Here is a 13,668-nt window from a genome sequence, read left to right as displayed (position 1 = left end):
TTCCCTCTCTCTACCTATAAAATGAGAGGTGATTAAATCTAAAATGGCTTTCAGTTGTAAAATTTTAGGATTCCAAGTAAATGAGATCATCTTGAACTTCCAGCTCCTCTGTGGTTTAGAGCTAGTAATACTAAGTACTACAGTATTTCACTATTTTTCTTTAGCAGGAAAAACACTAAGCAAAAGCTATATTCACACTGCTTGTCCTCAGGCCAGAGGAAAATAACTAAATGTGCTATTTCTTTTCCTGAGCTTTGGAAACTCCACCACAGAAGAAAATGCAGCTTTCCACAAATGGCTACAATTTATTCCAAGAATTGGTTTTAGATAAATAATCCAAGTTTGTGCAATATTTTTTGGCAAAAACAACCCAAGATTCTGCATACTGCACTGATTTACAATTCAGGAGAATAAATTTAATTTTATGACTCAATAGTCACCAGTGAAAAATAAATGACCACTGAGCCATTAAAAAGGTATATAAAGCCATTAAAAAGGGTATATAAAGCCATTAAAAAGGGTATATAATGGTCAAATACACACGGAAGAAGGGGAAAACAACAACAAAAAATTTCTGTAAGGCTACTTGGAAGCTTTTGATAATAAATCAAAAGCTATTATTTGTTTAGAAAAATACCACTAAACAAATATTTCTATTACTTGTTTAGAAAAATACCACTAAACAAATATTTCTATTACTTGTTTAGAAAAATAATACCACTTACCTCCTGAGCAAGCAGAAAGCATGGCTTCAAATATCATTATAATCAAAGATTCCCAAAGCGACAACTGTAGCCCTAACCTAACTCTCTCCAGTCCTTATTTTCAGCTCGTTGAAAGGCACATCTTAGAATTATTTCTATTCTTAGGTTTCACAGCTATTCATGCACCCAGTCCTATCAGTTCCTCTCTTAATTTTTTAGAAAACATAAAGCTCAGAGTTTTCCCAAAGAAGAGTCTTTTGGGGGCTCCTTCAAAACTCTTCTTAGTACTTTCAAAACAACCAATCTACCCTTTACCATTTTCTCATGACCAGAATATTGTGATGGCTGCTGGCTGCTCTCACCCAAGGCTCTCTTCATGCCAATATGTAAAAGCAGTTTCACTCCTGTCAGCAAGCAAGATTTTTCTCTATATCGCTCAATCTGCTTAAGAACTCAGGGATGATACTGAGATGTTCTTTCCAAAAACTTAAATTTATCCTTCTGGCCTACAAAATACTCCCCCAACTCAAATCTACTGAAATCCTTGCTTAATTCTTCCTCCACATGTTTCCCACATTTTACTCTGCGAATGGCACCTCTACAAATACATGTGACATCATGGCTACACAGAGCTAGTGCCTGACAGTTTCACATGGGGTAACCTGCCTACCACAGTGAGCTTGCAATAGCTGGGTAAGTGTCAGCCCTTGTCAGTTTTTCTTTTCCACAACACAACAAGAGCTCCTCAATGACAGAATCTGTATGAATGACTTCTTAGGAAAAAAAATCTTTATGAATGACTTCTTAGGAGAAAACAAGCTGCAGAGAGCCACACCACAGCTGTTCCTAGCCTGTGGCCAGCTACGCTTTTACCATCACTATTATTCCTGAATTACACTGCGAGGCTCACCTCTCCATCCACACTCTGTAAACCGTACTGCTCACAGATGGAGACCAGCTTCTTCCGGTTCAGGTGACCATCACGGGTGATCCCCAAATCTTCACAAACTTCTTGCAGTTTCTCTTCTATCCAGTCTTGGGGAGGGGAAGATCCACTCTGTGAAGCATTCAAGTCATCTGGGTTCCAAAACCTTAACTGGCCTGAGAAGCAAATGTTGCACGGTTTCCAAAGGAATGACAAAGACAGAGTGCCTATTCTTAAAGAAAACTGTGCTTTCTGAAAATCAATATTATAAGAAAAAGACAATAAATGTCAATTCCATTTTGATTTGGTCCTGAAGCTCCCATGAAACAGAATCAATGGTTCTAAGGCTGCAACTAGAGTAAATGGGTACTTTTTGGCTCCCTGACAGTCATTACTGTGTAATAAATATAATCTCCTGTGCAATATTGCAAAGTTCTAGGTTTGTTTTATTTCAATACTGAGCACATCACAAGCTTAGACTATAGTGATTACAAGAGAAGGCTGGTTGAGGGCCATTATTGAGAACTCTATAAGCTCTATCTCAGCTATAGCTACCAGAATGTATTACCTCCACTTTCTTTCCAGTCTAAGTACTACAGCATCTTTTACTGAAAAGAAAATAATCTCATGATAAAAGTCTCAAGATGGCCGGGCGTAGTGGCTCACACCTGTAATCCCAGCACTTTGGGAGGCTGAGGTGGGCGGATCATGAGGTCAGGAGATGGAGATCATCCTGGCTACGATGAAACCCCGTCTCTACTAAAAATACAAAAAAATTAGCTGGGTGTGGTGGCGGGCGCCTGTAGTCCCAGCTACTCGGAAGGCTGAGGCAGGAGAATGGCATGAACCCAGGAGGCAGAGCTTGCAGTGAGCCGAGGTCCGGCCACTGCACTTCACCTGGGCGACAGAGCGAGACTCCATCTCAAAAAAAAAAAAGTCTCAAGATTAGCCTGTTCCCAAATCTTTACATATGAATATTCTGACATACAGAAACCAACAGTTCAACTGAAAAAAAAAAAAAAAAAAAATTCAATGGTTGCAAGCTGTAAGTTCCCAGTTATCTATACATTAAGGTAAATTTCATTTGAAGACTTAAGGATCAAACTACTTATTTAAAAATCAAAACTGCTTACTTATTCTCTTATTAAAAGCCCTCACTTGTAAATTTTGCTTTACACATTAGAGATTCTGTAAAGTCATTACTTAAACATGAGATAATTACTGGCACAATTTTGTGTGCTTGGAAGAACCTCAGAGGGTTGAAAGGCATATTTAGTGCTACTCCCACTCTTTACTGACAGGAATTAAGCCCATTACTGCTGTGGCGTTTCAACCTAGAGAACAGGTTGTAATTACACTTAAGTACAGCTAATCCACAGAGGGTTGTGAAGTGGGCTGAGGTTCTGTTAGCTGAACCACAGTGCCATCTTGTGGCCACAGGATCAACTTGTTCTGATGCTTCTGAAACGCATTTGAAACTTGTCAAAGGATGCATTTTGAAGTTAACTAATTAATTTATATTGTTATTTTTATTTTTTGAGACAGAGTCTCTTCTGCTATCCAAGCAGGAGTGCAGTGGCACAATCACGGCTCACTACAGCCTCCAACTCTTGGGCTTAATGGATTCTTCCACCTCAGCCTTCGGAGTAGCTGGGACCACAGGAACGTGCTAACCACACCTGGCTATTTTTAGTAGAGACGGGGTTCGCCATGTTGCCCAGGCTGGTCATGAACTCCTGGGCTCAAGTGATCCTCCTGTCTTGGCCTCCCAAAGTGCTGGGATTACAGGCATGAGCCACTGTGCCTGGCCAAGGGATGCATTTTAATAGGTCACTATTTAGGACTGTTATAAAATTAATCTGAAAGTCTGTATAAGAGAGAAATTAGCTCATAAGTGAAATTATGTATCTCAGTTACCATCTCTTGCACGATATTAAATGCTAGGATTTTAAAACTAAAAGCTATCAATTGTGAATAAATTTTTTGTTGCTGTTTTTCTTAATGTTACTTCCCAGCTGGCCTCCAGCATAAGAGATCAGAAAGACGGGGTGTGGAGAGCACCTGACAGCCCTTCCCTTCCAGGCATGTCCTGACACACTCGGCTCTTACCTTCCGCTTCATACTCCTCACTGCGTTGCGTCTTCCAGTGCTAGAGGAGGCAAGAGAAGATGAGTGTGCTTTATAACTTATTCAGAAAGAACTATCCTAGCTTTTCCTAGAGCAGATCACTCTCTGGCTCTGAAATCATCATCTAAGTGAGTTACATAATTTCAGGTCTCTCTAGTGTATCCATCTAGATGAGTTCTCTTCAGTTAACCAGCCAATCAGGACGAGACTCCTAAGAAACACCACACAGCCTTCTGCAGCATTTCACCAATGATTTGTCCTCATTTGCTAGGTCACTTATTCAACAGCAAAACCTATCAAAACCAATTAAACCCAGCCAAAGCAAATATCCAGTATCATCAACCAACAAGTATCTATACACATGCATTTATGAATTTATTCTTCAATAAATGTGTACTGAGTGCTTCTTTTTGTGCTAGGTACTGTGCTAAGTCTTGGTAGTACAACCATAAACAACCATGAACAGGACAAACGTATTTCCTGCCTCAAGAAGTTTATATGCTAATGAAGACAAGCAGACAAGAAAATAGGAAATACAACAGGGTAGTATTTTAAGTGCTATGACAAGGAAGTTCAGGATGCTATGTGGCTACACAGATGGACTACTTTAGACTTGGTAGAGCGGGAAGAAGCAATGTCTAAACTGAGACTCGAAGGATAAACTGCAGAGAGCCAAATGAAAAGAAGGGGACAGTTGTTATTTGCTGAAGCAAGAAGGCAATAATGAGCCTGGTTTATCTGTGGCATAGTGAGGAGAGAGATGCAACTTAAAATAAGTAGGCTAGAGAAAGTGTAAGTAAAATATACATTATCAGTAAATTACATTAAAGGCAGTTCAATTTATCTGAATTGGACCATTTTGCCACCTTATCATGCTTCATTACTCCTGCCTCTTCTCCAAAGTCACAGCATACAGTTGTAATTTGTGCACTGCACAAAAGTGCCCTGCTAAGGGCACAGGTCAGGACCAAAATTCAGCCCTTGCTCCACTGGCTGGGGACGGTACAGGTCGTCTTTTGACCAGTTCCAACAAGTAGGTCCACAGTGGCTGTGGCTTCCAGCAAATGGCTTTATCTTCTCCAGCAAACTGCCCAAAACTAATCACTGTTATGGGGGGTTACTACAACCATCAAAGAAAACCCTGCTAGAAAAGGTGAATCGCCCTTTCCAAATGCGGCTGCTGTCATAGCAGTGATCCAGCTTTACGAATGAAGCTGCCTTTGATAACAAATAACCAGCACATTTTCTGGGTAGCTGACCTGTACAAGATTACTTGATTTCTTAGAATCTGAAAATAAATTCGACAGGAAAGTCAGCCTAATTAATACCTGTCTCTAGAACTTGGATTCCTCATGACAGATGGTATGCCACATAAAATTTTTAGTTGAAATGTTGTTTTCCAGTAGTTCATTCAAGTTAATATGAGTTGAAGTTCTTCTCTACCCTCATCTACTTTATTCTCCACACTCAACAGTGGTAGTTCTCTCCTCTTAAATGAGGTCCAACCACCTATCATGGTTTCACAGGTCCATGTTTTACTTTAAGATTTAAGATAGTATCAATTCAGAGAGTTCATTTAATTTGACCATACCAAACTGACAATGCTGAGATGGGTTACTGCTGACAAACGGAAGACACCAAAAGGCCGTAACTCAAAATGCTGAAGTTCGCTACAATTCATGCAGTTTATAATGGAAAGTCACTAATAAACACGGTATCAATGAAAAATGAATTAGGACATGGTGTGATTTTTGCTTGTGATAACGATTTCATCAGCTCGCTCAGCCTACATTTCTACATAAAGACGTCTCTCCAATCCAGTGGATGTCGGAGGCATGGTGGGGATGGGGAGTGAATGGTAAAGTCAACAGTCCTTCATACATTTTCTTACATTCTCATTTCTGGTCAGAATTAAATTGTTTTTGCATAAGAAAATTTAGGGCCAGGCGTGGTGGCTCAAGCCTGTCATCCCAGCAGTTTGGGAGGCCGAGAAGGGCGGATCACGAGGTCAGGAGATCGAGACCATCCTGGCTAACACGGTGAAACCCCGTCTCTACTAAAAAATACAAAAAACTAGCCGGGCGAGGTGGCGGGCGCCTGTAGTCCCAGCTACTCGGGAGGCTGAGGCAGGAGAATGGCGTAAACCCAGGAGGTGGAGCTTGCAGTGAGCTGAGATCCGGCCACTGCACTCCAGCCTGGGAGACAGAGCAAGACTCTGTCTCAAAAAAAAAAAAAGAAAATTTAAAAGAACAAAATCATCCTGCCTGTCTGTCCCTCCACATTTATTTCCCTAGTCAACAGAGGAGACAATTTAAATGCTCATACTACTTTGGCATCCAAAATTATAAAATTCATTATTTAGCATACCAGTTGGAAACACCCCAGAACTAAATCCACTAATTCCACCTATGACAAATAAAATAGGGTTTTATGGTCTCAGAACCATTGGTCAAAACCTACCAAATCTCAAACAGGGGATGATTTCTAACAGCAGAAACAAATGAGAGAAATAGCAGGAGAATGTTATATCACTGGCCCCAAAACATAAAGAGAGTCCCAGTTGGAATATACAGCTGTAAAAATGCAACGCACACACCTTCGAAAAATCCTTGTCATTACTAAAGCATTGGCTCATTTACTTCTCAGTTCATCTGAAAATAGTGAGCACAGAATTCAGAGAAGCAAGATGCTCCAATATACTGTTTCCAATGTCTTATGAGTCTATGGGACTGGGTGCTTACGTCTGATTCACTCTCTGGGACAGCACCTCCCCGCTACCTTCTTCCCTGGATTCTTACTCCTAACTAATAAGGGATCGAGTACGGAGGCCACTGCGTAGACTTAGGAGCCAGAGTGCCTGGTGCTGAATCATGGCTTCCCTATCAGGTTGGCCTTAGGCAAGCTTCTGACGACTTCTGCCTCAGGTTCTCTGCCTCTAAAATGGGAACAAAGTAGTACGTATTTCATGGAGTTATGGTAAAGTGCCTGGCACATACTAAGCTCTATACAGTTTTGTTATTTTTATTGGACATATGTTTATATGATACATGTAGAATTTATTTTAATTTTAGAATATTTTAATTTCCATATTTAAACTTAAAGCATTCAATTGGGTCGGACTGGGAAGGTATCTGTCATTCATATACATTTGTAAGAAAAATGCCAAGTCTTCCCAGCAGAGAAGCAAGAAACACAGACAATTCACATAAGAGGCTACATAATTAAAAAAAAAAAAAAAATGGAGGAAGGTTCATCTCAACAGCAATCAAAGAAAGATTAAAACCAAGAAGTCATTTTGTTTCCCACAAAAAGGTCATTTTGTTCCTATTAAATTAGCAAAGTGTTTAAGATATGACTTCTACTATCATCAAGGTTATGATTTAAAATAGGTCTGTTTATATGTCATGGGTAGCACCGTAAATGGTTATTACTTTTAGTAACGTAATGGCTTTATGTATCAAAAGCAATAAAAATGTTCATACTTTTTGGTCCAATAATTTCACTTGGTATTCAAAGACAATAAAATTGAGGAAGAAAAGCCATATGTGTAAATATGTACATCACATCACTTTTTGTAACAAGAAAGTATTAAAAACAATTTAAATATTCAACAACAGCCTAAAGTATAACGATACATTATAATGTAGCCATTAAAAGCATAATTAAAAAACCATGTAGGAACATGGAAAAGCATCTTATGAAACGTTAAATGAAAGACCATTACAAAAATGCTACCTATACGATGAACAAATATTTATACATTAGACAAAGGTTGGAAGGAAACGGAGATAATAAAAACAGATGCATCTTGGTTGAACGATGATGGGAAACAATTTCCTTTTATTCTTTTACTGTTATAAATGTTGTTTATGCAACAGAAACAGGTACAACTCTCACTATTTGCCCACTAAGTTTTCACTAAATTCATTTCCTGTGACTTGGGGGTGGGATAAAGGGAAGCTCCCTCCTCTGGGTAAATATTGCTCTGCAGCATCTGCAACATCTCCTCATACTATGACAGATGAGGAGGTTTGGTGGGAAGCCCAGGTGCTGCTCAGGCTGCTGAATGCTGGATGCCAGCGCCTCCTCAATTTAGCAGACTGCGGCAAGATCAGAGACACTCGACTGAGACCTGCCTTGCGGACTGAGACCATCCCAAAGAGACATTCTTGAGACAGTCCAACCCCAAAGCGTCAGATATGGCACAGCCTTCGAAAGCCCAGACAGCATCCTCATCTTCAATGATTTCACACAAAATCTTAAGGCAAGTGGGGGTGGAGGTTGGGGGAAAAGGATAAACATGGTTTTTGTTTGGGTTTGTTTTTAAGACAGAGTCTCACTCTGTACTGCAGCTTCAACCTCCCAGGCTCAGGTGATCCTCTGGCCCTCCCCGCCGACCCACCTACAGGTTCCTGCTACCACACCAGGCTCATTTTTGTATTTTTTTTTTTTTTTTTTTTTTTGTAGAGATGGGGTTTTGCCATGTTGCCCAGGCTGGTCTTCAATTTCTGGGCTCAAGTGATCCAGCCACCTCAGCCTTCCAAAGTGTTGGGATTACAAGTGTGAGTCACCGCACCGAGTCACTTTAAACATGTTTTAAAGTCTTCTGGGAGCAGCGGTATCCCAAGAATTCCTTTGTAAGAAACACAGATCAGCCAGGACCACCCTGCTAAAAGGAGAAACAGGCTTATACTAATGGCTACATTTTCATTCCAAGACCACCTCAGTTGGAGATGGGGCTTACCACACAGATATGAGGAATTCTGTGCTTCTTCCTACCTAGTCTCCACCGAGGATCTGTTCCCTTAATCAGAGGTAGAAAAGCACAGGGTGGTTGAGCATTTGTTATTAAATTGCTATTTCGGGGGGTGGGTGGAGGAAGATTCAATTCATTCACAGCTCATTTATTTTCATTCTCACTGCCTGGAGCCAGCAGTTCCAATTAGAAAGCAGGGAGAGAAGGAGGTTAGAAGGCTGGGAAGTATTAAATCATTCGGTTACTGGAACACCACCAGTAAAGGGAGGCATCATTCTGGAAGAGGGTCCTTCAATTGCTGATGGCTTTCGCAGCACAGTGGAAGCCTGGCAGGTGGCCTGTAGACACAGATCTGCGATGAGCACTAGAAGGACGATTATCACAAAAATCTTTGGAAAAGTAGAGGGGAAAGCAAGGCACAATGGCTGAGACGTGTTCACAAGACTGAATTCATAAGATTTATTTATTCCCTTGAAATGTATGTAGCCTCTCACTTGAGAAAGAATGGATATTAATACACATAGAAATCATCCTGTGGGACTTCAGTTTCTCCCTACTCTGGAGGCACAGTTGTGGACAAATAAGCAAAAGGGTTTGGCAGAGACACTGGGTTGTTTGGCTCCACCACTTTCCGTGACCCCTCAGTACCTTACAAAGTGAGGAGGACACTCCAGTGCACCCAAAGGGACATGCAGCCATATGTTTGGCACTTAGGAAACCTTAGCTACTGTTATTATTTCAGTCAGAAAAAATAATGTGTTTAGGGATTTAGACTGCAGAGCCACACTTGAGTTCAATTTCAGCTCTACCACTTACTCGTGGTGTGACCTTGGCCAAGTTACTTAACCTCTGTATGCCTCAGTTTCCTCATGAGTACATGAATAACAACACGTACCTCTGACGGTGTGCTTCATATTTGGAAAGCACTTACAACAGTGCCCGGTAAGTGCCAAGCATTTGTTAATAAATATTACAATTACTGTTCTTACTACTTGGATGTGTAAAACTAGGCCAAGGGCAGAAGAAACAGCAGACAGACCAGTGCCAGCTTTAAAGAACAAACCCAGAAGAGACTCTCTTTAAAAGTTACAGCCTTGATATGTTAATTGGTTTAATTTAGTTATTTCACAATGTATCCATATATCAAAACATCATGTACACTGTACACGTACATAACTTTTATAATCATACTTTAATAAAGTTAAGGAAATCCCCCAGAACTACAGCTTTGAGCATGATGATTGTGATGAGGCGATGAACTTCCAATTCACCTTAGGATCAGGGCTTCCCCTGGGGCCCCTCCCTGCAGACAGTGTCCCCTAGGCAGCCATGGCTGGCAGGGGCTGCCTTGTCCTTCCTCATTACCATGCCAGTGTACTGGCCAACAGCCCCATTGAGAGTAGGCAGAGGGGAGAAGGTCAGAGGTTGTCCAGCCCCAAAATGGCTGCTCACAAGACAGTCCCCACGCCCTCCCTCAGGCAGACAAAGGGAGTCCCCAAACCCACTCTGTGGGCCACGCATCTCAATGTCATGCTGGCCATTGTAGCCAGCTCTTGCGTTGTCCTACAGCTGGACAAGGGTGCTCTGCACACGGCGGCTGCACAGGCGGCACCGATTTTTGGAATGCTTTCTTTGGAGGGACATCTGCTTTGCTGGACTGCAGAGCAGATGGCCCGAGCCTCCTGGATCTCCAGCTTCCAGTCCCAAGGCCGGGCCAGCATCTGCAGCCTGTGGTCCTGGTGTGGCCCCTGCCCACAATAGCCCAGCCACCACCCCCACCAGCCATCTGCTCCAGCGCAGACCTTTGCAACCCGCAGAATGTACGGCTAATTAAAACCATTACGGGGGCAGATGTGGGCCATTCTTTCCCAGCAGAGGTTGCCGAGCTGATCTCAGCAGCCTCAGAGCCTGGCGTAGATTTTTTTTTTTCTTTGGAAAGGAGAAAGCCCTGTAAACCCAGAGAGAAGAGGAAGGAAATGTACTAGAGTAACACAGCTCCCCAAACTGAGCTGTAGTGTGCATTTAGAAGAGCAGCACATTTAACTAAGCACAGGAAGTCTCTGAGAAAAACCAGAAATCAGTTTAAGAAGAGTGCTCATTAAAGAAACTTCAAGACTTTCAAAAAAATACAGCATCTATGGAGTATTTCACTAACAGTCCTAAGTATTTACAAAGCCTGTGCTCTGAGCTGGGTAGTGGAAGCTGAGTGCGCCTGGCAGGGCTGGCTATTGTTTCTGCAGGGACACACTTCCTGGGACTCTGGTTCATTTTCCACTATGCCACCTTTGAAGGCAAAGGCAGTGGAGAGCCTGACAGCCCAGCTCCCAATCTCTCCATTCTGAACTCCGGGACAAGCTCCTAAGGCCAGGGTTGTCACGACCAGAATGCAAATCAGTGCCTTTATCTTTTAAGGCAATTAACTGCTACAAGTGCATGCAGGGGATAACAGGAATTAATACGATTTTTAAATGCACATACATTTAGATGAGTCCTATTATAAATTCACACACATTTAGATGAGTCCTGCCACACTGAAGGCTAAAAGGCCTTTGGTACCACTGGTTCAAGGAAATGCTGAATTTAAGAGTTTGGGCCTTAAGCCTCTTCTCCTACCAAGCAAGGATGGGGACTAGTTTTGGTTCACTGGATTTTAAAGTCCTTAAAGGAAAGAGATTAAAAAAATATCTTTCCTGCTCCTCAGAGTTGCTCAGTAAGTAACGAATACTACTTTTCTGTTGGAAAATAGTTAATGATAGGTAGGACAGAAAATGTTACTGTCATCATGAAAATTAATTCTTGATTTCTTGCCTATTTTAGTTTCTAGTTAGAAAATAAATATTAGAAATTTTTGATCTGGAAGGAGGTGGGGGTGCGGTCTGGTCTCCAAGAGAATTGCCGCCGGGATCAAGTCAGGAAGGCTTACCAGGACACCAAAGCCTAAAAGTATGTGTCAGAAAAAAAGACATTTTATAAGCTTTGAAGGGGCTTCTTTCTATCACTTTCAAATGATCTACAATTGCATCTTGAATGAATGTTTCATCTCTGGGAATAGCCATATGATCTGATAAGACTTAAGACAATGAAGGAAAAGACTGGAATTCCATTAAAAAAAAAAAAAAAAAAAAAGTCTATCCTGAAGACATCATAGCCTTTGGTAGAATAAATGGCATCAGCAATAAAACTGCTTGCTTTGTCAAAGACCGGAACAGAAAATTTAACAAGGGAGTAATAGGAAAATAGGTGCATTTCAGCTACAAAAGATCTTAGCAGAACTTCTCTTGGTTATTAAGTTTACTCCAGAATTAAATATTGACTCTGTACGATGTAAATGAATAATTCATAAACTGCAAAGTTATGCATACATGAAAATGAACATAAGGGAAAAGATAAGTCAGTTTCACACTTCTTGAAGAAGTTTCATTTTATGTAGGGTAGTAAAATCAGTTTGTCTTTTTTTAAGCTTTTTAACAACCACCTCCCCATCCTCCTACCCTCACAGTCCCAACACAAAGACTGGATTTGCTTGTAGTGCAGTAATCAGCTTTAACTTTTCTCTCAGGCCCTCACTTAAACCACACTGTGCAAGCCAATGGTTTTGGCTTACACTACTATTGTCTACAGTTAGAAAAATGACTGTATAACACCCTTGCTGTTGATAAGAATCTTACTAGACCCGATTTATTCCCTGTGGAGGAAGACAGTTAACAAGGTGTACCCTGTTTTCAACCAGGGCAGAAAGCAAAGTGGCCCTGCCCCAATTGTATTAATTGCACAACCTTTTCTACTAGGTCTGAGTAATCGAGAACAGAATTGAGAATTAGTTTAGTTTAGTTTTGTTTCCCTTTCCACCTACCCTGAGAAGAAACATGAGCATAAAATTCAAGGATAGTTCAGTAGCTATTAATACACAAGGCAAAAAATGTACTCTTCTGACTCTCACTTGTTTCTTAACGAAGTCAAGCAAAAACAGTGACAACCAAAATCTTCTCATTAATCACACCGTAGGTTGGAATCAAGAAGGTACCCTTTGTTAGTCTGGATTAATTCAGAATAGAAATGGCCAACTGAATTGACTTGAGCGAAAATGATCCTATAAAAAAAGACAAATCACCACTTTCTTTTCAATATCACCCAAGATGAGAGGTCAGACTCCCAAGGGATCCATTTGCCAGATAAACACGTGAAATTGGAAGTCGAACCCTCATGGTAGCCTGATGGTGGGACCTACCTGTCACTTATGAATTAGCACATTCTGCTTCGGGATTTCCAAATGAAATTCTGAAATGCGTATTTTAGTGCTGAAAATCTGGCTAGGTTACAGCAGCCTTTCCCTACAGAGTAGCTTTATTGCCTTGTAAACTAAACTTGGTAGAAGAGACACGCTTAATAGCTAGGTTATATATTTTCTGTTTCAGCAGCAAAGAATCAAAGTGCCTGATAGAAGCATGGGGTGGAGGAAGGGATGGAAACTACTAAAATGTTTACAATTTATGTTGGGGCTTTAACATATACAAACTAAAACAAAAGTAAAACATGATCAAAAGCAACTCGTAACAAGATTTATTTTCATACATTCCACTCAGGAGAGGAGGCCAAGGTGGCAGAACATTTGCTACCCCCTAGTGCCAACATGGGCTCTCCCACCCGTGCCACCACATCACAGTGGGCACTCTGAATAGGCACCAGATGAGCTCCAAGTCCCTTGTAAGTAATGAAGCCTGAAGCTTCACAGTGGACTTACATTAAATATAAACTTAGTTGCTTCAAAGCAATCTCTATAATAGCCTCCCTCTCACATGCCTGTATTTCTAGATGTTTTCTTGAGTGGGAGATGAAGGGTGGAGTTGTAAGTAGACTCCAGTGAATGATTCTCAGTAATCACTGAGGATGACCCGTAATTTGGATTATGCTTATGGGCAATAGGAGAAGGCCCTCCAAATAAGGACGCAGAGAAAATATGGTGAACCACTAACCCAAGAGCCTGGGAAGGAATTCTGGCTGACCTGTAGCAACCTCCCGTACTATGAAATCACCTTAGATGGCAAAAAAGGAGAAACTATTATTTTATCTTTTCAGATGACTGTCTGCTCACTAATCCCTTTAGGATGAGTTCCTAGAAGGAAGCCAGCCCTTGGGGACAGTTTTTACAGGAATTG

General features: G+C 41.2%; 1 protein-coding gene across 8 annotated transcripts in view; it reads right to left on the bottom strand.

The window, feature by feature from the left end:
• The window catches only part of NIN (ninein), a 113,754-nt gene that overhangs the window by 56,318 nt on the left and 43,768 nt on the right, over window positions 1–13,668 (bottom strand). For all 8 annotated transcript variants that reach the window (XM_023222696.2, XM_023222699.2, XM_023222692.2 and 5 more), the window contains 2 exons: window positions 3,739–3,778; window positions 1,615–1,805 (listed from right to left, as the gene is read on the bottom strand). In XM_023222696.2, the coding sequence (XP_023078464.2) occupies window positions 1,615–1,805; window positions 3,739–3,778 (231 nt within the window). The remainder of the gene's footprint in view (window positions 1–1,614; window positions 1,806–3,738; window positions 3,779–13,668) is intronic.

Source organism: Piliocolobus tephrosceles, chromosome 6 (genome assembly GCF_002776525.5).
Source record: "Piliocolobus tephrosceles isolate RC106 chromosome 6, ASM277652v3, whole genome shotgun sequence".
Taxonomy (NCBI): Eukaryota; Metazoa; Chordata; class Mammalia; order Primates; family Cercopithecidae; genus Piliocolobus; species Piliocolobus tephrosceles.
The sequence above is the reverse complement of the archived record's forward strand: the minus strand, read 5'-3'. Positions and strand labels throughout refer to the sequence as shown.